Raw genomic sequence first — 27,355 nt, 5'->3', positions numbered from 1 at the left:
GGGTGTTGGGTTAGGAGGCCTGTGCAGTTACCTTCTCAGCCAGGATATGTGGGAGGACGGAAGAAGGACACGGGCCTCAGGGATGCAGACACAGTGACAATAGACCAGTGGCACTCTCCTGGGTAATGGGGGCACTGGGGCCCCAGGTTTGGAAGCAAGGCCAAAGGTGTGTGTGTGTGTGTGTGTGTGTATTTGTGCACCCTGTCTTTAGAGGACACTGGACCTGGAGGGTGTGTTCCTGTGCAACCCTATCTCAGGATGCCCATACTCCATGCCAACCAGCACCTGCTCATTCTGGCCCACACTTGCAGTTCTTTCTGCTCTCCCAGCCTAGACACTCCCTTCCCATTTGCCACCTGCCCTTTACGCAACACTGCCATCAGGAGGACATTTGGCCTGGGAATCTGCTTTTTCTACCAGCTTCCACCTCATTCTGCCCAGAGCTTGTGCTCTCTGGGGTGTGAGATATAGATGTGGTTTTAATTTTTGTGTGTTTCATTTGTGTGTTTTGTGTGTTTCATTCAGGGCCAGGCATGTAGGGAGAAGCAACTTCTTCATGCCCTGATGGCTGCCCTGAGAAGTGCCTTTTCCTCTTTCCATGCTGGCTGCCCCCCCCTTGATCAGGGATCCTATTCTGCACCATGCATGTACCACATCACTTAAATGCTGCGTGGTGCATACCCTTGACGGCCAGTGCTGAGGCGCTCATGAACTGATGCCCATCCAAAGGACTGTGGACCTCTATCCCCTGGGTCTCGGTCCATGAGGCAACAACTTTGCATTTGATGCTGAGTGCTGCATAGAGGAAGAGCTAAAGGCAAAGTGAGGCAGAGCTTCAGTCCCAAGGACACATAACGGTGAGCTCTGGGAACAAAACCACGGGTTCAAGGTCCCACCACCTGGGTCCCCACCTCAGTGCTGCCATCTGGGCCTCCACTTCTGCCTGTCAGCACCCACTCATTCGCACCAAGGAAGTGATCTTGCTTCATAGGAAAGGTTGAGCTATGTCAAGCACAATAGCTATGGCAGATTGTTGTTGTTTACTTACAACTAAAAACTGTTATTACCTTTATCACACTTTTATATAAAAAGCATGATAATGGGGTTTGGCATTGTGGCAGAGCCAGATAAGCCACCAGCTGCAATGCTGGATCCCCATGTGGGTCCCAGTTCAAGTCACGGCTGCTCTGCTTCCCAACAAGCTCCCTGCTAATACACCCAGGAAAGCACTTGGGCCCTTGAACCCAAATGGAAAGTGCCAGGTTCCTGACTTCTGCTTGGCCCAGTCCTGACCACTGCAACCATCTGGAGAGTAAATTAGCAGATAGAAGACCTCTTTCTCTATGTTTCTCCCTCTCTCTGTAACTCTGCCTTACACATAAACAAATCTTAAAGCATGATACTTAGTCATCTGTAATACACACAGCATGAAAAAGCACGAAAGTAGAATCCTTATTGCTGGACACCTTAGTGCTAGAGCATGAGACTTCTCAGAGTTCCTATAGATTTATTTAAATAAGCAAACGCATGGCTGATTCCCTTCTTTCATGTCCCTGACAGTTTTAGTGAGTCGGGAAAGGCATTTCTTTTCGTGGGGTGAGTGTAGTCTGTCTCTGCCTGGGGACTTTTTCTCGCATTCACCAACTTTTCAACTCTGCACACACCAGCTGCGTGTCTGGGAGCTCTGTTCTGTTCAGACACTGTCAAGCTGAGTTAGCATCAGATATTGTGGGTGAAGGTTCCGCAAGATTGCTTCCTGCCATCGGAGAGGGTCCCCCTTCTGAGTTCCCCATGGTGTCATCAGGGTTCCCACAACCCCCTCTTTGGGTCTGAGAATTTACCAGGACAGCTGATAGAACTCAGGGATGCTCCTGTATGTTTCCAGGTCATTCTGAAGGCGACACCAGGCAGGTGTGGGGCGGGGGCAGGGTTTTCGGGTCTCATCAAATCCACTCGCTCAGCACTATGCTGTATTCACCAACGCAGAACTTTAAAACCCCCAGAAGGATGAAGGTTGTGGCACAGCAGGTTAAGCCAATGCTTACAGTGCTGATGTCCCGTGTCAGAGTGCCCGGTTTTGAGTCCTAGCTCCATTTCTGATGCTCATGCGCACCTTGGGATGCAGCAGGTGGTCTAGGAACACAGATACAGGTGATGCAGTAGGTATTACAAGTGGCACACTCAATGTGGCAGAACTGACTTGAGCTCTGGGCTCCTGACTTCAGTCTGGCTGAGCCCCAACTCTGGCAGACATGTCAGGGATAACTCAGCAAACAGATCTCTTTCCATCTGTTCTCTGTCTCTCTGCCTTTCCAAAATAAGATGAACATAAATGAACAAATATTGAAAGGAAAGATGGAAAGGAAAGCTCTCCAAAGATTCAAACATGTCAGCAAGTCCCCTATCAGGAAACACATGTCTCAGGGCACCCTGGCATCATAAAGGTAAACTTTGAATTGGATCAGGTTTCTTTTTAAAAGATTTGTTTATTTTTTATTGGAAAGGGAGATTTACAGAGATAAGGAGATACAAAGAAAAAGATATTCCATCCACCAATTCACTCCCCAAGTGGCCACAACAGCCGGAGCTGAGCTGATCTGAAGCCAGCAGCCAGGAGCTTCTTCTGGGTCTCCCACACAGGTGCAGGGTCCCAAAACTTTGGGCCATCCTCTACTGCTTCTTCAGGCCACAAGCAGGGGGCTGGATGGGGAGTGGAGCAGCCAGGACACAAACAGGTGCCCATATGGAATACCAGCTCATGCAGGCAGAGGATTAGCCAATTGAGCCATTGCACTAGCTCCAGAGATAGCATGTTCTTAGTCTTGGAGGCCATGCGATCTCTGCCAGAATTCCCCAGAAAGAATGCTGTGCTGTGTCTGCTGCATCGTCCCAGGAACAGACACACTCAGCCTGTCCCTTGGTTTGCAACGTAAGCCTCAGCAACCCAGAAAAGTTGGTGTCTGTTCAGTTTCTCCATCAGAAAAACCCTCCGTTTCTGCTTGTAATTGACCATCACTGGGGGGGGGGGGGTGGCAGGGAGACTGTCTAAGCTGACACCAACAGAACCACACCTCATGAATCCTCACAGCAAGAGTAAAAGCCTGAATTAACTTGCATCCCCAGGGTGGCCCATTCAGGCGATTTCTGCAGGCCCTTCTGCTTTCACCATCAGCTTCTGTAAGGACTGTCTGTCTCTTCTCTTTTTAGTCACCCATTCATAAACTTACAGTGGAATGAACTCACAGATTCCTCCTTCAACGAGTTGTATCCCTTGGTGCCATTATTTATTCAAATACCCAAACTGCTCCAGATTTTGCCAATAGAAGCCCTCACCAAAAGGATGCTATTTTCTTGGTAGGAAAAGTTTCAGTGTGAGCATCTTTTCAGGCATGCAGGGAAGGAGGTGGTGTGGCAGGCTCCCATTTCTCCTGTCCAGGAGCCCTGGCTCCCTTTGTAGTAGCAAGGACTTTAGGAAGTGACATCCACGCCTTCAGGGAGCTCCTTCCTGATGAGGTCATGACTGCTAGACCTTTACAGCATACAGGACTAGAAAACAGGTGCATAAATCTATGACCTGGTAGCCATCCAGTCTAAATTTTTATAGATGTGTAGATAAATGTATACTGCATAATGGCATTTCAATCAAGCCATTCGACTCTGGATTGCCCCAGTGGTGGTGGCCCCCTGAAGTGACATTGTCTAGCGAGGTCTTGTGTCAGTGCACTTTGTGACATTGACACAACAGAATCATCCAACAACACTTTCTTAAAATACGCCCCTGTCATTGAGCAGTTCACATCTGCCTATAAAATTAAAACTCAGAAGTTCATTTTGCTCTGCAATTACAATGGTGCATTTCCATGCTCTTTGTTTCCCTTCCAACATTGGTTCTCCAACAGGGATTCCATTGTCCTCTGAGGGTGGATTCCATTGTCCTCCTTATATTTATGCTTTTGCTCCAGTTGCTAGTTTTTTCAGCATCACCAGTGTCCCAGTCACCATGGCCATCTCCTTTGCACAATTGCCATTACCGCCTCCTTGACCACTGAATGTGCCAGTACTGCCATGTGGCCCTCCCCCCTCTGCCCCCTTCCCTGAGGGCACACTAAAGCCTCATGTTGCTTTCATCCCAATTACTCCAGGTCTCAACCACCCGGCTCCCCCAAGTCACCACAACCTTATCATCCAATGTCTTTGGCTTCCAGACGTGATGATAGGTGTGGAGTCTTGTCATCCCCGCTTTGCTTCCTAAGCTTGTGGGGCACACTGACACCCCAGGGGAGGAAGGGACGAGAAGGAACCCTTTATGCCTCCTTTTCACTTCCAGTTCTTAGGTTTGTTACCACATCTTTAGGTCACAACTCTCAAAGGCTTTTTCCTCTCTGTTCTCAATTTTTAATAAGACGTGTTAGAGGCTTGCAACCAGCATGTGTGGAGTCTAACCCAAATACTCCATCAGAGCCCAGTAAGACAAGAAGAGGCTGTGTATAAGGACGACGACTAGATGGGTAGTAGGACCAGTGTATTAAGGCTTTAGCAGAGCTCATGTTGAACAACTCCACAACAGTTTCTTCATTGCAAAACATCCTTCTTCCCTGTAGGCACTGTACACTGTAGATGGGGCCAAGTGTGAAGTAAATTACACATTTGCTAACTACTTAATAAGCCCTTTCTCTTATCTTTGACACATGGTAATGGAGCTAAATGCCATCTCTACAAGGAACCTAATTTCACATTCCTGCTGTAAAAACACTGACCACCTAGTAGACACGCTCTGGGTGTGCTCCCTGATCCGCGTGTCATATCTGATTGATGACGTGTTGATTTCTTTGTGTCGTAGAACCCAGTTTGTGAAAAGCAAGACCAGCAAGAGGACGATTCCGAGTGTAATAATTTCAAGGTGATCATAAAGGTAAACTTGCTTATTGTCATGGGCCTGAATTATAAGTGGGGTGGTCTCCTTCTGTAGGAAAAACGTGAATCTGTATATAAAACTCATTCTTCCCTTCTCTTTCATCTGGAAGGGCACCCTGCCTGGAGCTAAGCTATCATTTGCTTTATGACGAGAAGTATGTCTCCATTCTAGGAGAGCAGCTTCCTGTCATTCTTCCCACACAGGCAGCCATGAGTTTATTTCAATCCCTTGGGTCTCATCAAGATTTTGTGAGCATCTCGCAGCATTCACTACAACTCATGCGTCCAGGCGTGACTTATTACAGAGAATTATTGATCACATAATTTCCTCTCTGAAAGACTTCTTGGAGAAGGCTCTGTGCTTCGCCTGACAGATGAAGGAAAGGACACGAAGGGGATACAGCTGGCCTGAGACCACATGGAGGGTTGGAAGACAAACTGGACATAGACTTCCAGGTCCCCCAACTTTCCTTTTGTTGTCCTCTGTTACATCAAATGACCTAGAGGGAGGGAACACAACCAGGCCTCTAAGTGATGAAATAGCACCCCCCAGTGTTCTTCCATGGCATTGCAAAAAGACCTGTGGGAAAGTTGGGGCCGATTTTGAGATTGCTTTGTCATGACGGTGAACTTTCTAATCATCCTCAAGAGCCACGATACAGAAATCAGCACAGCTGGAAATGGACAGACACTCTTGCAGCTAGGTAGCTTGAATTTGTCTGAGTGGAGAAAAATATTTGAATCTGGTGGCCTCTGACATTTGATTGTAAAATATACCATGCATCTGAAAAGGAATAAGGAATTGCACTGAGTAGTTGGATTCCCACCTGAGAGATTAAAAAATTAGTCATTGCTAGATAGGTCAGAAGCCCCAAAATATCCCTCCTGGACTGTAGGTTCCCTCCTTTTCCTCCATGAATTCCCTACTGATCACTTGTACTGGTTTCTTTGTAGTGTTTACAGACGGCATCACAGTGTAAGCTTCTCAACATCCCTGTCTTGTGCAGTGTTACTGGGGAAAGGGGAGTCTTCATCCAATATTTGTATTGGTTCATGCCTTCTCACATGTATACAGAATTATAGTGAGGTGTCTATTCATTATCCTCCTTGGACAGTTAGATTGTTTCCAAGTTTTCCTTGCATAATAATGTTGTGATGAACTTTGTAACACTGATTCAGTGTGTACAGGTGCAAAGAGGTTTCCCTGACTGCACAGATGTACAAGTTTTTTGGGGAGAGGATGTGTGGAATTGCAGGCTGCAGGTAGCTTCAGTCTCTCAAAGTGGCTGCGCCCTTTTACGTTCTATCATGAATAGCTTTAGAGCGCCATTGTTCTCAGACTTCATCAAGATTTAGTAGTACCAGACTTAACTTTGTGTCAATATGGTGGGTGTAAAATGGCGTTTATGACTGTAATTTTCATTTCTCTTATTATTAGTAAGATTGGGCATCTTTTCACACGTTTGTAGGCCAGTTGTGTCTCTGTACCTGTTAAATGCCTGTTCTTACTGTTTGCCTGTTTTTATTAGATTGCCTTCCTCTGGTGAATGGGTAGGTGTTTTTATATATCACAGATGTCAGTCATTTGTAGTTCATGTCTTTTAGTGGTTTGAATTTTCTTCTCACTGTCTCCTTATGCCTCTTTAATTATACTTCCTGTAGCATTTATTTTGAAGTCATTTCAAACTCACAGAAAGTTTCAAACAAAAAAGGTTGTATGCGTGGTCATTATCCAGATCCACCAATTGGGGGCAGCTTTCCACATCTGTTTTTTAATTTTATCTACCTTTTTTTTTTTTTTGGACGATGTAAAATGAAATTTAAGACATTATAATCTTTTACTCTATTCCCCAAATTTCAGTATGTACTCCTTAGAATAACAACATAAAGAAATTCACTAGCAAGGCCCAGCATTATGGCATAGCAAGTTAAGCCACTGCCTGCTAGCAGTTCAAATTCTGGGTGCTCCGCTTCCAATCCAGCTTCCTGTTAATGCACCTGAGAAAGCAATGCAAGATGGCCCAACTGCTTGGGCTCCTGTATTGATACGGGAGACCAGGATAAAGATCGAGGTTCTCTGTTTGGATTCGGCCCAGTTCCTGCTGTTGTAGCCATTTGGGAAGATTCATTCTCTCTCTCTCTTTCTCTCTCTCTCACTCCACATTTCAAATAAATAAGCAAGTCTTTTACTTAAAAGAAAGAAAGGAATTTATGTACACAGCTCCAATACAATAATAAGAGTCAGGAATGTTAAAAACTGAGATGAAGGACCCAGCGCAGTAGCCAGGATGCTAAAGTCCTCATCTTGCGTGCGCTGGGATCTCATATGGGCACCGGTTCTAGTCCCAGCTGCCCCACTTCCCATCCGGCTCTCTGCTTGTGGCCAGGGAAGGCAATCAAGGACGGCCCAAAACCTTGGGGCCCTGCACCTGCGTGGGAGACCCGGAAGAAGCTCCTGGCTCCTAGCTTCAGATTGGCTCAGCTCTGACTGTTGCAGTCACGTGGGGAGTAAATCAATGGATGGAAGATCTTCTCTGTCTCTCTCCTTCTCTGTATATCTGATTTTCCAAGGAAGATGAGTAAATCTTTAAAAAAAAAAAGCTGAGATGAAATTAACGTTGTATAAAACTGTTTAAAATGTTGTGATAACAGCACTTCTTATCTTAGTTCCAAGACATTTAATCACTTCAAAATAAAAGCCCACTGAGAAACTATTTTCCTCTACCCCTCACCTGCTGCAAATATCAATCTATTTTTAATTTCAATGACTTCTGGAACGTTTATAGAAATGAGATAATTTAAGAGGTGACATTTTGTACCTGACTTCTTTCATTTAGCACAGAGTCTTGCTGTTGCCTCCATGTTATCACATATGTTTTTGTCAGCATCTCATTGCTTTTTGTGGCTGAGTAATGTTCATTGTATGTAGACACCACAATTTGCTTGCCCATCCATCCAGTGATGGACATTAGGTTGTTTCCATCTTTGGGCACATGAATAGCGCTGCTAGAGACACTTGTGTTCAAGTATGTGAGTCTAACTTCAAGCCTTTTTGAAATACACCTGTAAGAGGGCTTGCTGGGTCACCTGACAACTGTATAGGTCACTTTTTTGGAAGAACAGCCAATTCTTCTTCCACTGTGACTGCATCATTGAACATTCCTACCAGCAGGTTATGAGGGCTCTGACTTCTCCACATCCTTGTATGGAGTTCCTAGGACTGGGCCAGGCCAGGAATTCAGTCTAAGTGTCCCACCTGGGGAAAAAGGAGTCAAGTCCAGGCACTCTGCTATCCCAGCCAGCAGTTGTTTCTAGCGGCCATCGCAGTAGGTGAGGAGCCACAGTTCACTGTGGCTTCTGTTGGCATTTTTCCTAATGACTGACGATCCTGTGGATGTTTCTGTGGGCTTCGTGACCACTTGCCTTTCTGCACATTCTTTGCCGATTTTTAGACTGCATTTTGTTGTTGCTGTAAGAGCTATAATTTAAGGGCTTTTTCTTTTGTTCTGGATTATAGATACATAATGTGCCAACTGTTTTTCCCACTCCTATCTTGCCTTTTCACTTTCTCAATAATTCTTCTGATGCACAAAAGTTTTCAGATGTTCAATTTTTTTTTTATTGTAAAGTCAGATATACAGAGAGGAGGAGAGACAGAGAAGATCTTCTGTTTGATGATTCACTCCTTAAGTGACCATAACGGCTGGTGCTGCGCCGATCCGAAGCCAGGAGCCAGGAACTTTCTCCAGGTCTCCCACACAGGTGCCAAGGCTTTGGGCTGTCCTTGACTGCTTTCCCAGGCCACAAGCAGGGAGCTGGATGGGAAGTGGGGCTGCTGGGGTAAGAACCGGCGACCATATGGGATCCCAGCACATTCAAGGCGAGGACTTTAGCTGCTAGGCCACCACGCTGTGCCCCAGAGGTTCAATTTTTATGTGTCTTGGCACAGTTCTCTTCAGGTTTATTCTAGTTGAGGTTCAGTTTTTTGAACCTGTACAGGTGTGTGTGAGTACGCACATGCGCAAGTTTGGGCCATTTTCAGCCATTCTTTCTTTCCATATGGCTTCTCAGCCCCATCTCATTCTCTTCTTTGGTGACTCTGAAGACACGAACTCCAGGTCTTCTGTTGCTGTTGTGTAAACCCTGAGATTGTTCGTTTTCCTTTTCCCATCTATTTTCTCTCTCGCGTGCAGTGTGGTGATTGATGCTGTTCTAGCCTCACCTTTATTGATCATGTTCTTCTGTGTTCTCATTTCTGTTGTTGAGCTCTGGTAGAAAGCTTGCTTGCTTCAGAGGTTGTATGCTTTCTCCTACCATTTACACTTGATTTGTCTTTATGTATTCTGCTGCTCTGCACAGTTTTCATTTGTCTCAAACCTGCTCATTTTCCTCCCTAAGGCATCTTGTGATGCGTGCTTTAAAATCCTGGTGAGATGATGCGGATGTTCATGATATCTTGGAGTTGATGTCTGTTCTTTGTCTTTTCTCACGCAAGTTATGAGTTCGCAAATGTTGTCTTTGAAAATGTAATTTAAAAAGATTTATCTTATTTATAGGAAAGGCAGATTTAGTGAAAGGGAAAGACTCTTGGCTTCCATCTACTGGGCCACTTCCCCAAAGGACAGCAATAGTCGGAGCTGGGCCAGGCTGAAGCCGGGAGCTCCATCAGCTTGGGTGGCAGGGCCTAAGCACTTGGGCCATCTTGCGCTGCTTTCCCAGTGATATTAGCAGGTGAGCTGGATCAGAAGTGAAGTAGCCAGGACTAGAACCAGCATTCATGAGGGATGCTGGCATCCTAAGCAGTGGCTTCATCCACTGCAACAAAATGCCATGATGATGGTTCTCAAATGCTGCTAAGCCTTTCATTTCAGCAACTCTGCCCTGACTCCAATTTCTTACTGGGGACAACCCAGGTACACGTGTGGGGATGAGGTTAGCTCCTTCTTGCTGGGTTGTTGGCAGAGGCTCCTTTGGACTCCACTGTCACCACCCCAGTGGAGGGCAGGAGGGCCCCACATCCAGGAGGGGAAGTGCAGGTTCCAGGCTGCTGGGAGTGGAGATAGGCTATTTGGCTGCAGAAGTGCTGCAGGTGTCCAGAGGTTTCCATCTTGTTAGGCTGCCCCTCTGCTAGTCCTTTGGGTTTCCCTGGAGTATTGTAGTGGTTGCTTCCATCGAAGTTTCCAGGTCACCAACTTCTCCAGCCCCTAGGCCTGGATAAGTACCTGGGGAGCTTACCATTATCTTGTCCCGGGTCCCAAGGACCCCAGTCCTCCTCTCCACCTGTAGGAGGTATTGTAAGACCCAGAGGTGAGCATTTGGCCCAGAACTTAGGGCACCCACACTCCAAAGTGAAGCACCTTCTTTCCCGTCCTGGCTGGGGCTCCTGACTCTAGCTTCCTGCTTTGCAGACCCTGGGAGGTAACAGCAATGGCTCAAGTGATTGGATTTCTGCCACTCAGCCCTACTTCCTATGCCACCCCCACGCCAGAGCACATGCAAATGAACTGGGGGAAGATGGGGTGCTGTCTCTTTCTCTGCCTCTCAAATGAAACTAAGTAACTCAATAGAAGGCCTGGGATTTAGGCAGTCCTGAATTGGGGGAAGTGCATCTACCCCACATAGCTCCCAGTTCCATTCTGACCAGTGCATCCAGTTCTTCCCATCTGCAGTGTTTTGATCTGCTTGTCTTGTCATCCAGCAAGTTCCATGCATACGGCTCTTCAAAGACCTTGTGGGAAAATGGAATTTAGTGGTACACCTAGTTTTGAAATCTGGGCATCGTGTTTTATCACATACATTTTCCGTGAACTTTGTGAACATCCCTCATCTGTGGATATGTTTAAATTTGGGCATTTTATCTCCTTCATATTCATTGAAATCTTCTTTAATGTTCTTTTAATGAAGCTTATAATTTCCCCAGTAAAGATCATGCTTATCTCTTGTCAGCTTTATCATTGGGCAGGCTTTTAATTTTGTTGCTATTGGAAGTAATACCCTTTTAAAAATTTATATTTTAAATGAGTCTTGCTGGTTTATGGAAATGATGTTGACTTTTGTATATTGATATGATAATAGTGAGCTCTTTGCAATTATAATGATTTTTCTGCAGACTCTTTTGTAGTCTGGTTTCTATGCCTTGTATTCCTTCTTGTTTTACTGTGCTGGCTGGGATCTTTTTGTGATCATATTGAGTACAGGTGATAATTATGGTTGTTTTTTTACCTGGCCCTAGTTTTTAAGGCAATATTTTGAGATCTTACCTTTGAACATGACTTTTCATGGGGTTTGAAAAACCCGTTTTGGCCAAGCTGAGGGAGTTTCAATTCTATTCTGGTTACTAGGAGACTTTTCCTTTCCTTTGTCATCAGAAATGGAGTTTAGCCTCCCTTTTATTAATGTGGTGTGGTATGCTCAATTAATTCAAGATCATTATTTAGTTTAAAAGAACACAGTCTTTAAGATGAAAGCTTTATTAAACCAAGACTAATGAAGCAAGAGTCTGATCTTATTGTATAATCTTTTATTAACAGAATCACTTTCAGCCAATAAAGGGATCTGGGGTTGACTCTGTCCTATGTAAAGGGATTTTATCCTGCTTGTAAACAGGTCCTAACAGCCCATTTGGTTTGACATTTGTTTAAAAAAAAAAAAGGGTCAGATTCTACATGCAACCCCTTTTTAAAGGCAGAGAGAGGTGATCTTTCATTCCCTGGTTCACTCACCCCAAATGTTTACAACAACCAGGCTGGGCCATGCCAAAGCCAGGAGGTAGGAACCCCACCTGAGTCTCATGTGGGTGACAGGGACTCAACTCCCTGAGCCGTCCTCTGCTACCTCTCAGGATGTGCTGGATGGGAAGTGGAGGTGGTATTGAACCCCAAGCACTCCAATATGGACTGCAGGCATCCCAAGCAGCAGGTTAATTCACTCTGCCACAATGTCTGCCCCTGAATTTCTCTTTTAATTTCACTTCCCATGCCCTTTAAACTTTTTTTTTTTTTGGTTCTCTTTTTATTGATTTAGAAGAGTGATAGAGAAAGAGAGTTCCTCTGTCCACTGATTGATTCCCCACTGTAGCCAGGGCCACCCCAGGCCAAAGTCAGGAGCCTGGAATTCAACCCAGGTGCCCAGCGTAGCTGGCAGGGACCCAAGTACCTGAGCTTTGGCTGCTGCCTTCCTGGATGCGCGTTAGGAAGAAACTGGACCAGAAGTCGAAGAGTGACTCAAGCCCCGGCACTCTGATACAGGACGGAGGCACGCATGCCAAGTCGTGCACTTAACTGTCTCAGTGATGCCTGCCCCATTTTCCACATGCTTCCTGAACTGTCGTTGTATAATTCTGAAAGTCCACATTTCTCTTAGGACAGTAATGACTTCTGGCAAGGTAGATCATCTTTCAAAAACCAAGTCGCATCTTTGGTGCAGAAGGATTTAATGAGAATACAAACTAATTTTGGTTCTTTCCGGCTCTGAGTATTAGCCCAGTGGTCTGAGATTAACTAGAAAATAATGCAGTGTGACATAATACCCCCCCAACTCTCTTGCAAGTTCAATATGGGCTACACAAATAGGCCGGAATCTGTACAAAATCTGAGGGAGAGGCCACGTCATCTGAAACATTTCAGAATAGAAGGGATGCCTCTAGTGTGGCTTCCACAGGAAATCAGTGATTTCTTTATTCACAGCTTACTGAACACAGTTTCCAGAATGTGCTGTGACATATTTTCAACAGCGAGCTGCAGGGCCTTGGACTGATCAACTCTTTTGATTGTGTGACCTGGGGGCAAGCAGCTTAGCTCCCCAAGGCTTTATTTCCTCATCCATAAAACCATGACCTTAATGGTTTCTTCCTACAGTTGTTAGTAACAGCCAGTGAATGCCTGGGATAGAAGACTGTGAGAATATAATGTTTCTTCCACTGATTTTTAATCATTTGAGGAGCAGAGGGAGAGAGAGAGGAGAGAGTCTGTTGGTCACCTTGCTAAATGTCTGCAATGACCAAGATTGTCAGACTTTCACGCCATCACACTTCCATGCTGTCCCATTGTCACGCTCTCATGCTGCCATGGCCCTTGGCTAAGCAAAATTTTCCCCACCCCCACTGGAAGGGGAGGCAGAAGAGGTGGAGAGCAGCCTCTGGGGGTTGCGCTCAGCCTCCGATGTGAGGTAGAGGAACAAGGTGCCCTGGTTTGGAGGGTTCTGAGCTCTGGGCTTGGCCAGCAACCCAGGCCTGCGCACCTGAGTGCCTTGGAGGTGGGTTTATGTGTCCTTGGTGGACACCAGCAAGTGCCAGACAAGGCCTCCCATGTGTGCCATGTGCTGACAGGGGTCAGACACTCCCCAGGCTGGGTTCTGAATCTGAGGAACCTGAGTCCACAGCCCCATTGCTCACAGATCAGGGGTTCTAGAAGCAGAGTCCAGGGCATTTTACTAGCTGCTCTGTTGCCTCCTCCAGCCTCCCCTCCAGGTCCTGTATGCCTCAATCTTCCCTCTGTGAAGTGGGCATAAGGAAAGTGCCTTCCTCATAAGGTAGCTCTGAGGATTCAAAGAGCTTCCCACAGGGCCTGGCATCCAGGAAAGTGTCAAATGGAGTGGGGGAGACCCTCATGATTATTGTATGGGCACATCTACCCCTGATGGCCACTATGGGCAACAGTGACCCTGTGAGACGCTTGCCCTGAGTACCAGGGGCATGATGAAGAAGTTGAAGAAGCAGAAGGAGTCGCAGTCCCTTAGCACCAGGCTTTGGCTGCTTGGCCAAAACGGCTGTGTGTCATGCAGCAACCAGCCTTGGGTGCAGGGAGAGGGAGGGAGGTTGTTGTACCTCCCCCGGGTGCTGTTTTACCCTCCCTGAACCATCGCTCTAATGAACACCAATATTTTTTGTTTCATTGTGGGTGTTGCTTATAGTGAAAATCACATCTCAACAGCATTAAAGCAAGCTTTTTAAAGTTTAGCTATAAATCAACTTCAAGTACACCACTTGAAGCAAAAATTTGCTTTTTCTATTTTGTTTTTTGTCTGTTTTTCTCTAGTTTTTATTTCTCCAGTACATGTTTACACTAAACATCTCTGTGTCCATGCAACTTTATAATGTAAACTTGATCTACAACCCTTTTCTTGCCATATAGACTCTTTTTAAAAGCTGTATTTATTTTTATTGGAAAGGCAGATAGAGAGGAGGAGAGACAGAGAGGAAGATCTTCCATCCGATGATCCACTCTCCAAGTGATCACAATGGCTGGAGCTGAGCCGATCCAAAGCCAGGAGCCAGGAGCTTCTTCCGGGTCTCTGGAAGATTTATTTATTCAAAAGGAAGTGTGAGCAATTGAGAGAGAGAAAGCGAGAGAGAGAGATCTTTCATCTGGTTGCTCACTTCACAAATGCTTAAAATATCCAGGGATGGGACAGGTTGAAGCCAGGAGTTAGGAACTCCATCCGGTTCTCCCACATGGGAGGCAGGAACTCAAGTATGTGGGCATCATCCAGGCGCATTAGCAAGAAGCTGGGTTGGGAGCGTAAGTGGGATTCGGTCCTAGGCACTCCAGTATGGCCTCATAAACAGGTTAACCCACTGTGCCCCAGTGGGTTAACTTTATAGTCGTTACAAGTATGATCATCATTATTGATGTCTGCCATGGCAAATGGATGGATCCCAATTGCTCCATTTTTGGAAATCAAAATGTCCACTGTTTACATGTTGTGGGAAGACTCTGTATATGAATGATAGTGAAGAAAAAAAAAAAGAGAAAGGAAAGAAACTAAAAGACGTTGACTCCTGGTGACAGGAAGGAAAGGTCAGGAGGAAGCACAGGTTGCCCCGAAAGCCATGGAGTCACCCCCTCTGCTACCGCCTTCTACCCCACAGGTGTTGCTTTATTATAAGTGTAAGAGAATTAGCTAGAGAGAAACTGCAAGGCGTGGCTCTGTGAAAGCTCATGAGGCTGTTGTTTCCTGCTGCATATGCTTCAACTCTTCCATAAGCTAACAGATTGACATAAATAAGAATTGCACACACAACACTCCCCAGCCCCTTGGGAAGAATCACGGCGGCCTCTGGGTAAGGAAGCAGCCACCAGCCCCTGCCGCACCCCTCTGGGTTCAGTTTGCAGTGGTTGTTCCTCAAGAGCCTTCAGTTCAGTCTTCCAGAGAATGGTGGTGGTCAGGGTGCATGAGTCTACCAGTAACGCAGGTGGCATCTGCAACTTCCCTCTGAGATGTCCTCGCTGGGGAGGAGCCACAGCAGGCCACGCCCTCTCCATTCCGCCTGAACTGTCCCTTAGGAACTGCTGATATGCCCTACCGGACAGGTGTTCTGCTGGTATCCTAACAACATCCTTGCTGTAGACCCAAGTCCATTGTCCTCTTCGTGGCTCTCTGACCCGGGCAGGTGCCCCGGCTCTTCTGCAACTCACCTTTCACACAGCCTTGTCCAGTCTCTCCCATGGGTGCCATCAGCACGCTCCTTAGGAAAGTTCTGGTGTCGATCAGTCCTTTCTCCCATTTGCCGCCTCTGGCTGCATGGCAGGTGCAAAAGTGTCCTCTTATATTCGGGCATCCTGGGACCCTAGGAAGGGGGCAGGCAGAGAAAACAGTGGCCCCAAATGTCAGGTACTGTAGCTTGACAGATGGTTGAACAAGGGAAGAAGGAAGCCTGCGCAGAATGCTGGGTAAACAATCATGCTGCTGTGAGCTGGTGGGGGTAAGGAACGTGTGCCACCCTACCTTGTGATGCGCTCGCAGCTGGCACCGGCCTGGAACTCAGCAGATGTTTGCTGAATGAATGAGTAAAATTTAGGCTTAATCAAGCATACATTAGCATATATTAATGCATACATTAGGGCTAAAGTAATAGAGAACAGAGGGGTGACCTATGTAGATGAGAGAGCTTTCCCATGGGGGCAGAAGTTTGGCCTCATCTTTAAGACCCTCTGTGAGCCACCTGCATCCCCAACACAGTGCCTGGGTTGCAGTTCCTGTCCCACTTCCACACTAGCTTCCTGCTAGTGCACATCATGCTGGAGGGCAGCAGGTGATTCCAGCCCTTGGGCCCCACGTGGGAGACCCAGATGGAGTGAGTTCCTGGTTCCTGCCTTCAACCTGGCCCATTTGGGGAGTGAACCAGTGGATGGAAGATCTGTTTGTCTCTGCTTCTTTGTCTTTGAATTAAATGAATTAAATACTTTTTCTTTTTAAGTGTACGCTCTTGCAGGAGGGAAATAAGTTTTAGAAACTGAAGGAAGGCGAGGAGCCCGCTGCAGCAATTGGAGCACAGCACTCTGCGCTGATGAAACTGTGTGACCTTGGGAAGGACTTGACCTGTCTGTGCTTCAGGCTGTTCTTCCAAAAGGGAGCAGTAACAGTGCCTCCTCAGGAGAGTGGCAGGGGGCAGGGCGCCTCAAGAGTGGGGCCTGGTACCTGTAACAGGTGCTTACCAAACTTGTCAAATACCCCAGCCTCATGCCCCTAGGGACACGACAGGCTTTTGAAGAAGATAAAACCTGGATGTTAAATTTGAACAATTACCAAAAGGTAGACGTGGGAGCAGAGGAAAGCAGCATGAAATTAATCAAAATGATCATCATCACAACCGTTTTTTTGCTAATACTTGCTGATCACTTCTGGTGCACCTGCAGATGTTTTGCGCCATATTGCCTATATTAAGTCCCCGTGTCTTCTACCTCACAAGGAGTCTTTTTCAATTCCGTGGAAAAACCTAACAACATGATCTAGATAGATAGATGGATGGATGGATGGATGGATGGATGGATAGATAGATAGATAGATAGATATGTGTGTGTATATATACATATGTGTGTAAATATATACATAATATGTTGAAAGTACATATATGTTTTTAAAGGGCAAAGAAAACCCTGTGGTCCTTACTTCTGTTTTTCTTACTCGGCAATATTTTTTTTTCTAAAATTATTTGCTCACCGTTGTTCATGTCCAATTTGTTGTCTTAACCTACTTCCTTCTTTGTATGAAAATGCATATACACATGAAAAAGCCCTGCACAATCAGCGAATTCAGTCAGCAGAAGGTTGCTACGTAGGATCAGAATGTCCCTCTCGCCCAGGGGCCCTACTGACCAGGCACCTGTTATTCTTGTATGAGTTGTTTGAAGTTCAGAACCTAAGACTCCTTGGAACTTGGATGTTTGGCTCATTATTGAATAAAAGTGAACTTGAACTTTAATATATTTATTAGGTATTCTTATTTAAAAGAAATAGCAGCAATGTGGTCAGAGCTGAGCCGATCCAAAGCCAAGAGCCAAGAGCCTCCTCTGGGTTTCCCACATAGGTGCAAGGGCCCAAGGACTTGAGCCATTCTCCACTGCTTTCCCAGACAATAAAAGAGCTGAATGGGAAGTGAAGCAGGCAAGAAAGGAACTGGCACCCATACGGGGTGCCGATGCCACAGGCAGAGGGTTAGCCTACTATGCCACCTCACTTACTCTGAACTTTTTAAACCATGTGGCAGGGTTTTTTAAATGTTGTTTATCTGAAAGGCAGTGTCAGACAGGGAAATATTAGAGACCTTTTCATCTGTGATTCACTTCCCAAATGCCTATAAAGTCATTTCCCAGGAACTCTCTCTGGGTCTACAATGTGAAGGGCAGGAATCCGGGTGCCTGACCATCATCTGCTGTGTCCCAGATGCTTTAGCAGGAAGCTGGATAGGAAGCAGCAGCAGGGTTCAATCCCACAGGTGCTTTGATAAGGCATCCCGAGCAGCAGCTTCACAGGAGTGACCTAAGCTCAGCACTTCCACTGGAACTTAGTGTTGAGAAGTGCAAGTGAATAATTCAACCTGATGTGTCCACAGCTCTTACTGAGCTACAGTTTAGGTGATTTTTTTTCTGGGGCAAAGAATTCTGGGCACGAGTTTTGGTGTGGCAGGTTAAGCCACCCCTTGGTATCAAAGTGCTGAGTGGGAGTCCCTGCTGCTCTGTTCCTGACCCTGCCTTCCCAGAAATGCACACCCTGGCAGGTAGCAGGTGTTGGCTCCAGTGCTTGAGCCCCTCCCATCTATGTGAAAGACCTGTGTGGTTCTGTGGGCTTCGAGCGTTGGCCCCACCCTGGTTTTGGGGGGCATTTGAAGGATGAACCCACAAATGGAATTCTGTCTCCGTTTCTCTCTGCTGCTCAAGTGGATGGAGAAAAAAACATTTAGAACAGCAGCCCCACCCAGGGTTCTTGGTGAGATACAAATCTCTGTTTGCTAGAGACCTGAGGCTCCTGCCGGCAAAACAACAGCTCGAGACGGAGGCTGCCTGGTTCACAAGCTTCCCAAAGGCATAAGGTAATGCTTTTTTCTCCTGCATATGAAGACACTGATGTTCTCACATTCTGTCAGTCCCCAGGAATCCCAGCCTGGACCACCTCATTTGTCTGAAAGTGAGGCCTCTAACTGAATGCACATGCAGAGAGTTCTCATTTACACGTGGGTGCTAAACACAGTGGTTTCATAGGAACAGAAAGTGGAAGAGGGACCACCAGAGGCTGAGCAAGAGGGTTAGAAAGAGATCATTGTTGGGGTGAACACAGTATTAAGGGAGCAAGATTTGGTGCTGGATAGTGCAGCCAGGGTAGCTGTCATGAACAATTCATTTTGTGTTTCACATTAGCTAGGAGAAAGGCTCTTGAATGATCTCCACAGGCAGAAATGATAAATGGTGCTGAAGATGCCAATTGCCCCAATCTCATCATGCCATTCACGTGCCAAGCCTCTGGGTATTGCAATGTCACAGTCTAGCCCAGAGTTATGTACTGTTTTCGTGAAGCCTTCTGAAAAGCTCCCTAACTTCTGAATGAACTCCCACAAGAGCCCTTTTAAATGCAAAATGAGTAGGTTACAAAAGGACCAGTGTCCAGCCCTGAGTTTATACCGGTGCCAAAGGGGGTGGGGGAGCACCTGGGCAGGTGAGGGATTGACAAGGTCCCTACGCCTGGCTCTGTGCCAAAGTGGAGGGTAATGGTAAATAGATCCTGTGTGGGATAGAGTGTCATTCCTGGTGAGATCAGCATGGGCTTCACGTGGGCTGTCACTAAAGCCATAGCATGAGCTGAGTCAGGTAGGAGCTGCCACAGCCCTCAGAGCCACGTGTGTTTTCACAGGTATGCTGCAAGGCCCTCTGATACCAGAGTCCCCAGATGCAAAGCTGGTTGTGTCGTCAGAAAGCGCTGTGCAGCGGACCCGAGTGCTGGCCTCGGGCTCCCCCTGGGTCTGAAGCTGGCGGTGCTTGGCATTTTCATCATTGTGTTGTTCGTCTACATCACTGTGGAGAAGAAGCCAATCTTTGGTTAAACACTTAGCAGCGAGAGCAATGCCCCAAGCAAGGAGATACCCCAGCTGCTCCACTCGAGGGGCTGGCCTGGCCCTGGAGCCTGCCCCAGCCCTTTGTTGCTTACACACACAGGCATCTGGCCCCGGTGAGGTGGGAAGAACAAGGGAGAAGCATTGTGTTAAGAGCATGGCGGTTAGGAAACCCCCCAAGTCATGTAGGCCATCATTAAAAGCATTTCCCCCTTACAGCACACTCCTCAAATGGAAACTCCACCCAGTATTTTTCTTTCTTTCCTTCTTTTTTTAAACAACAGGTTTCCCATATTTATACATGAACCAGCCTACTTGTGTGGAGCATAGAGCAAAGAGAAAAATTGTATTCCCAATAAAACATGTCTAACAGCACAAACAATGGTGACCTTACTTGGCTTGATAGGGTAAAGTGAGAGTAATTTGGATACAGCATCCTAATGATTGTGCCATCCCTGCTAGAATTCCCAGCAGGCTCAGCCTGGTTGTTCTCCAGTGTCTCCCCTTGGGCTTGCACTGATTTTATTACCAGTTTTCATGTGAATTCGCTGGGGGGTGGGGCAAGTTTTGTTTTTCCCTTGTCCAGGCATTGCTTGATCCTGAAAGTTTTGAGAGAAGACAAGGTAAGGAGCAGAGTCGTGTGCACACAACGCTGAGGGAGAGGAGCATGAATGTGCATTTGTGTTAATTACAGTGATCCGCCATGGATCACGCGCTAGTCACAGCTCAAACTGCATAGCCAATTGTTAGAAAGGCCATGACAGCTAATTAACAAAAGAGGGGGGCTGTGTTTAGTTTTATAAATGCAAAGTTGGTCCAACATCACAGAAATCATTTAGCATAGGAGAGCATTGTGTCCTTGAAGCATCGCAGGATTCTTAAAAAGTAAGGCCTGATGAGAGAGCAGACAGCGATGGTTCAAGTGTTGCAACACCTGCCACCCAGGTAGAACATCTGGATGGAGTTCCTGGCTCCTAGATGCAGCCTGGTCTAGTCCAGGCTTTTGTAAACATTTGAGGAGTAAAACAGTGGATAGAAAATCAAGTTCTCTCTCTCCCCTTCTCACACTCTGGCTTATAAACAATTTTTAAACGTGGGCTTTTTACAAAAAAGAAATAAATAAGCTTCTCATAGGATCAAGCATTATAAAAACAAAGGTTCACCTACAAAATCTCCTTTGACAAAAAACTCCATTTTTGCTAGCTCCTTTTTTTAAGATTTTTTAAAATTTTTATTGCAAAGTCAGATATGCAGAGAGGAGGAGAGACATAGAGGAAGATTTTCTGTCTGATGATTCACTTCCCAAGCAGCTGCAATGATCAGAGCTGAGCTGATCTGAAGCCAGGAGCTTCTTCCAGGTCTCCCACATGGGTGCAGGGTCTCAAAGCTTTGGAGCATCCTTGACTGCTTTCCCAGGCCACAAGCAGGGAGCTGGATGGGAAGCAGTGCAGCCGGGACACAAACTGGTGCCCATATGGGATCCTGGTGCCTGCAAGGTAAGGACTTTAGCTGCTAGGCTACCACGCCGGGCCCTGGTTAGCTTTTTCGGTTTTTTTTTTTTTTTGGTTTTTTAATTATGTATTCTCTCTCACACATAGGAAGAATAGGAGACAGAATCTTCCATCCACTTGTTCATTCCCCAAATGGCTGCAAGGGTCAGCACTGTGTCAAGACTGAAGCCAGAAGTCCAGAGCTTCACTTGGTTCTCCCATGAGCGCAGCAAGAGCCCAAACACTTGGGCCATCTTCCACTGTATTTCCCATGCCATTTGCAGTGAACTGGATTGGAACTGGAGCAGCTGGGACACAACCCCGTTTCCACGTAAGCCCACTCCACCACAACACCAGTCCATCAATTAGTGTTTATGGGTTGGAATCCTGGAATCAGTTTAAAGAGGCTACCCGGGCCATCTAGTTTCCTGCCTTACACTCAGGGTGTGGAGTCCCCGCCCACCAGCATCAGCCTTTCTGGTCCAGTCCCAGCTGCTGAGCCAGATGTGCGGTGTAACAGGCTCCCAGGGTATGTGAGCAGCTCTGCTGTGGTCCGTCCCCATCAGACGCTGTGATCAGAAGGACACAGGTGCTTCAGCTCTCCCCCTTGGTCTGACACACAGCTCCTAAAAAAACCTGGGGTTACCACAGTGAGTCTTGAACATGAGAGTAGAGGGCCCCTTCACAGCTTCAGCATAGAAGAGGGGTAGCTGGTCACCAGAAAAGACACAGCAGAGGTTTGGAATTTCTGGGGAGGGCGCTGAGGGTTAAGTTGACCACAGATGGTCAATGTCATCAACCGTACCTACGTAACAGCCTCTATAAACTCCCAAAGAATAGGGTTCTGGGAGCTTCTGCCAAGCTGACCTGGTGGAGGTGTCTAAAGGAAGTACAAGAAATCTCTTCCCACAGACCTCATCTTGTGTGCCTCCTCTATCTGACTTGCTCACTGGTATCTGATACTTTTTGGCCTCATAAGCCTCAGTCACTGTTTCCCTGACTTATGGTAGCCACTGTAGCAAATTCACTGGAGTAGGGGTAGCTGTGGGAAGCCTAGTTTACGGCCACTCAGACACATGGGTCACCTGCTTGTGACTGGCACCTGCCATGGTGACTGTCTTATGGGACTGAGCCCTCAAGCTGCGGGATATTGAGCCATCTCTGGGCAGTGTCAGAAGAGAAGTAGATTATAGGACACCCCGTTGGGGTCCCCTGGAAACCCTGGTGTCAGAATGGTGTGGGCGTGGGGAAAATCAGTCACCTGGGGCCAGTGCACTGCAAGTTCCTGTCTCTAACAGACAGCACATCTGGAAGGAGTCCCTAAGATTCAGGCCAGAGGACCAGCAGGGGAAGTCTATCAGGAGTCTCTTAGCAGTGGGAACTAGTTTCCCTTTTGGGAAAAACGGTCTTAAAGGAAGAAACTCGAGACAGACACGCCTGGCCCCAGGCCATGTGTCACCATTCATTCAGCAATTGACTTGACAGTACCTTGTACAATCACAATAAAATGACAAATGAAAGCTGTGAAAGAATTGGCCCTGGTCTCCAGTACCACAGGCAGTTAGGGAGTAGGTAGGGACGTTAGTGACCTTACAGTGTTAGTAACATCCTTCTGATGGGCACATATGAAGGGACCTTCCCAAGCCATTGGAAGTGGACCTGGCAGCTCCCTGTAGTTGGTGATATCGCAGTGGAAGGCAGAAGAATGTGCAGGACTGAGTCCAACGAAGGGGAGCAGAGAGGGCAAGGCTAAAGGGCGAGTGTGGCTGAGGGAAGGTGTCTTCCTGGGCTAGAGGGAGAGCAGGATGATGGCACCCACGGGGCTGGGAAATAAAGTGACACTCAGCTCAGGGAGGGACTTGGGGACCAAGCAAGGAGAACGTGGTCCAGGGTAAGGAACAGCTGGGACATTGATGGAGGCCAATGCGTGAGAACTGGAATTCTTCCAGTTAATGATTTTGCCCGCCCCCCAGTTGACTTCCAAGTCCATTTCCGCATCCAGAGGGCCAAAATGACTAGGCTCTGCAGGAGCTGGGCAGACCACTCAGTGACTGTGGGAGCTCAGGTCAGTAGCACGGGCAGTCCAACACCTATGGCAGTCAGTATTGGATCAGGGCGGCTGAGATGTAACCAGGAGTTGCTTAGGATGGGGAGGTGGGCTGAGACCACTGTGCTGGTGAGTGACCAGGAGCTGGCACCACGGGTTGCCTCCGGAGGGCAGAAAAGTCCTGCAACGGCTGGTGCTTGGAGGACTGGGGGGGGGGGGATGGAGGACAGTTAGCATCCCTCTGCTTTAAGTACTCCAAGGGTGCTCTTGTCCTGTTTGATGACCCCATGGTTCCTGATCATCTCCTGAGTGACCTTCCCCTGGTGATGTGAGGAAAGCATGCGCAGGGTGTGTGGCTGACTGACATCCCGGGACACCGTCCTCAGACACATAAAGGAGCTGCTACGGAACAGAACTCAGCAGAGGGTGTCAGTGTAGGAGCAGAACTCAGCAGAGGGTGTCAGTGTAGGGAGCGCCACTCTCTCCCTGCCTCCCAGTCCCTAAGTTCTCCTCAGCTCCCTAACACAGGCTGGGTGTGTTAGCTGGCTTCTCTGGTGTTTTAAATGGAGGGAAACAGAGGAAGTAAAAGTGTGGGATGGAGAGAACTCAAACAAGGATGTTAACGCGATCAACTCTCAGAATCCCAGGGAAAGGAAGCTGCAGGTTACCTCACAGGCACATTGAGCTTTGCCCCGCTGTCTGAGACCTAGTGCTCCTTTACCCAACACCACCTTTAACCCTCCGAGTGGCTCTCTGCCCAGAGTCAGGATGCCACCACTCCCTTCCAAGAACAGGGCTCCAGCACAGCACAGGTCTCAGACACCTGCTACCTGGCTGTGCATCCAGGAAGAGAAACATCTCACTCACCTCAAGTCTTAGTACGCCTCTGCTCCTGACCCAGATCCTGCATTTGCCTGCTTTTAACTTTTTTATAATTAGTATTATTTTTTAAAAGATTTGCTTATTTCTTTGCATGTCACAGTTATAGAAAGAGGCGAAGAGACACACAAACAGAGAGAGATCTTCTATTGGCTGATTCACTCTCCAGATGGCCACATGGTTAGAGTTGAGCCAGACCCATCTATACCAAGAACCAGAAACTTCTGGATCTCCCATGTGGGTGGCAGAAGCCAAGTACTTAAGCCATCCTCCACTGTTTTTCCAGGCATCTTAGCAGGGAGCTTGCTAGGAAGTGAAATAGCTTGAATGGAGCCTGCGGTCCTATGGGATGCTGGTGCCACAGACAGCGCTGAACTCACTACCAGGCCCCTGCCTGTGTTTAATTGTTGTGCTTCCCACCTCTCTGCTTTGGTCTCGCTCCTTGGCTTTGGCCAAATCCAGTCTTGATGCAGAGCTCTCTGCCAGTGACAGTGGTGGGAAGATTATTGGCATAGAGATTCACTTCCTCTTGCCAAGACCAAGCCAGCAAAGTGCTTCTTTTCTCGTTCCAGTGACAGGTCCTGGGCCTCTCCAAATCTGAAGTTCCCTGGGTTGAGGACTGGATCTTCCTCATCTCAGTGTCTTCTCTCTGGATGACGTCTGCACTCCCTTCAAAAAGAACCCGTTTCCTTTTCAAGCAGTTGGCAATCCAAGTAGCCACTTAAAATCACAAAATATCCCCAGAGCTTCTAATCAGCCATGAGGAGAGACACGCCCTCAATGGCAGCAAGGGCAGCAGTGCGAAGGCGTTCCCAACCATGCCCATCACAGGTTTGCGGGTATTCAGGTGGAGGTGGTGCTTGCTTCTTCAATGTCATGATTTACCTCTGGGTCAGACCTGTCACCTGCCCTGCCAGAGTATTCTCCGTTTAACCGCCAGTTAAGTCGGGAGCTGGCTGGACAGTGACACTGGCTTGTGTTGTGCAAGGGAACCAGCAGGACTTCTTCTGTTGTCCACGTGCTGTTTAAGTTCTTGCACAGCCAACACGGAGGCTGGCAGATGGAGGACATTCTGTAAGGCCCTAATTCTGTTGCTCGACATTCAAAAAAACACTAATGCTATCAGCTCTTAAAATAATTGCTTAAGTACCAAGCTATTTTCATTACCACCGTCATAAATAAAAACATGCTAGACCACACTATTTATATCTCCAGTGGCTCATAATAATTCCTGCATACAAGAAAAAGAGCTTGTTGACATTGTGGGGGTTTTTTCCCTCCAGTTCCCTCCCTGCTCTTCCTTCCCCACGCCCCCATCTCCCAGCCAAGAAAAGTCTTGCTGATTAGAATAACACGAAGGAACTGATCTTTGAAGTAAAATTAAGCCTTGCTTTTCTTCCTGAGGCCAGAGCTTATTTCAAAACTAAAAATAAAGAAGTGTCTACCCAACTTGGTATTTGAGCCTGAGGAAAATCCCCCCACCATAACTTGGATGGCAGACAACGGGAAGGGAGCCAATTAGCCGACTCAGGCGACAGGGACTTCTAACTGGCTTACTCAAGAAGAAATGAACCTGTGAACCAGGTCACGGGGCTGGCTGGGTGCAGAGCCCAGCCCTACTTGCTGGCCCAGTAGGTGAGAGTATAACAAGTGAAAGCATGTGTGATGCGGGGAGACATTTACCCATCAGCCCCGGGCAGCCACAGGCTCCCACCAGAAGCTACGGCGCTTGGGCGGCCCCTCCCCAAGCAAGCCTGCCTCGTGGATCCATCACTGAGGAGCCAGGTGCTATTCTTGGTCCACCTCAGTTGGGAATGAGGACTCCTCACTTCCTGGCAACCAGAGAGCCACGTGACAGCCACAGTTCCTAGAGAGTATTGCTGCTGCTGTCCTCTTTGGAGTTCAAGGATGAGTGGAGACAACTGTGGAAGGGACGGTGTGAGTGCTTCTTTCTTCTTTTTAAAACAGCTTTTTGTGTGTGGGTGTATGTGTTTGAAAGGCAGACTAGTAGAGACAGAAAGAAAGAATCATTTGCTGATTTACTCCTCAAATATATGCAACAAACCAGCCTGGGTCAAGTTAAACCCCGGAGCCAGAAATTCAGCCCCGATTGCCCATGTGGGTGGCAGGGCCCAAGTGCTTGAGCCATCCTCTGCTGCCTTCCCAGGGTGTGCATTAGCAGGAAGCTGAGCTGGAAGGAAAAGTGAGACTCAAACACGCTGCTCCAATATGGAATGTGGGCAACACATCCCATATATAGCTTGCAATTGATTTCTTTTTTTCCTTGTTGTTGCTGTTTCTTTCCTTTTAGACTTATTTATTTGGGCCCGGCACAATGGTTCAGTGACTAAACCCTTATATTGCATGTGCCGGTATCCCATCTGGGTGTTGGTTAGTATCCTAGCTGCTCCAGTTCCCATCCAGCTTTCTGCTTATGGCCTGGGAAAGCAGTCAATGGCCCAGGGTCTTGAAACTCCACACCTGTTGGGGAGACCTAGATGAAGCTCCTGGCTCCTGGCTTCGAATCAGCTCAGCTTCAGCCATTGCAGTCACTTACTTGGGGAGTAAACTGGTAGACAAAGGATCTTTCTTTTTGTCTCTCCTCCTCTTTGTAAATCTGCCTTTCCAATAAAAAATAAATCTTTGAGAAAAAAGAAAGACTTATTTAGTTGTTTGAAAGGCAGAATTACAGAGATAGAGACAAAGAGGAGAGATCTTTCATTTCCTGGTTCACTTCCCAAATGACTTCTGAACTGTACAATTAAAAATGGTTGAAATGACAAAGAATACGTCACGTAAAAAGATTACCTATTGTGCTGGTTCCCAGCGTCAGGCATCTCAAACAGACCTGTGGGGTCAGGTGAGCTCTGGAGACAAATGTTCAAGCCTTTGACCTCTGGACTTGGCCATCTGCTGGGTGAGGGAGAAGCCAGACTCTCCAAGGGTAGGTTTTTCAAAAGAAGAGAAAATTTTGGATATTTGCGTGAAAAGGCTGAATTCTTTAAATTCTCAGCTAATTAAAACTTTTAGGAAAAATACAAACCGTAGGCAAACAAAATTTATCTGCAGGTTTGTAAAGATTTATCAATTCCAAAGGCAGAGTCACATAGAGGGAGTAACAAGGAAAGAGACATCCTCATTTGATGGCTGATTCACTCCCCAAATGACTACAGTGGTCAGGGCTGGGCAATGCCAGAGCCAGGAGCCGGGAACTCTAACTGGGTCTTCCATGTGGGTGGCAAGAGCCCAAGCACTTGGGTCATCTCCCACTGCCTCTCCAGGTGGATTAGCAGGGAGCTGAATCGGAAGTGGAGCATCCAGGACAGGAAATGGTGCTCTGATATGGGATGCAGGCAGTAGCTTAACCCCCTACACTACAATGTCAGCTCCTCATTGGCAGTTCGGACGGTGCGTCCCCCTGGCTTTCTGCCATGGGGCAGCCAGCTGTGTGCTTCTTGTCCTTCCTGGCTACTGTCCCATCTCATTTCTCCCGTAACATCAGACTGGAGACAATCCAGACCTGGAGAGGCTCTTTCATTTTCCACATTGTGTACCCAACAGGAACATGCCAGGATAGGCAGGGTAAGCCTGTGGGTTACCATATCGACATCATCGTTGGCCTCACAGAGGCCTAAGGGATTTATGTGCCTATAAACTCCTCAAGTTCCCTCTCATTTCCTCAATTCCACTAATTGTTTTTTCT

General features: G+C 47.2%; 1 protein-coding gene across 2 annotated transcripts in view; it reads left to right on the top strand.

The window, feature by feature from the left end:
• Positions 1–19,468, top strand: part of LEMD1 (LEM domain containing 1) — a 28,176-nt gene extending 8,708 nt beyond the window's left edge. For both annotated transcript variants that reach the window (XM_012930603.2, XM_058669732.1), the window contains 3 exons: positions 4,841–4,912; positions 18,146–18,222; positions 19,038–19,468. In XM_012930603.2, the coding sequence (XP_012786057.2) occupies positions 4,841–4,912; positions 18,146–18,222; positions 19,038–19,227 (339 nt within the window). In that variant the 3' untranslated portion in view covers positions 19,228–19,468. The remainder of the gene's footprint in view (positions 1–4,840; positions 4,913–18,145; positions 18,223–19,037) is intronic.
• Positions 19,469–27,355: the final 7,887 nt, after the last annotated feature.

This window comes from Ochotona princeps, chromosome 10, assembly GCF_030435755.1.
Source record: "Ochotona princeps isolate mOchPri1 chromosome 10, mOchPri1.hap1, whole genome shotgun sequence".
Taxonomy (NCBI): Eukaryota; Metazoa; Chordata; class Mammalia; order Lagomorpha; family Ochotonidae; genus Ochotona; species Ochotona princeps.
Note: the sequence above shows the minus strand (reverse complement) of the source record. Positions and strands in the feature narration are given on the sequence as shown.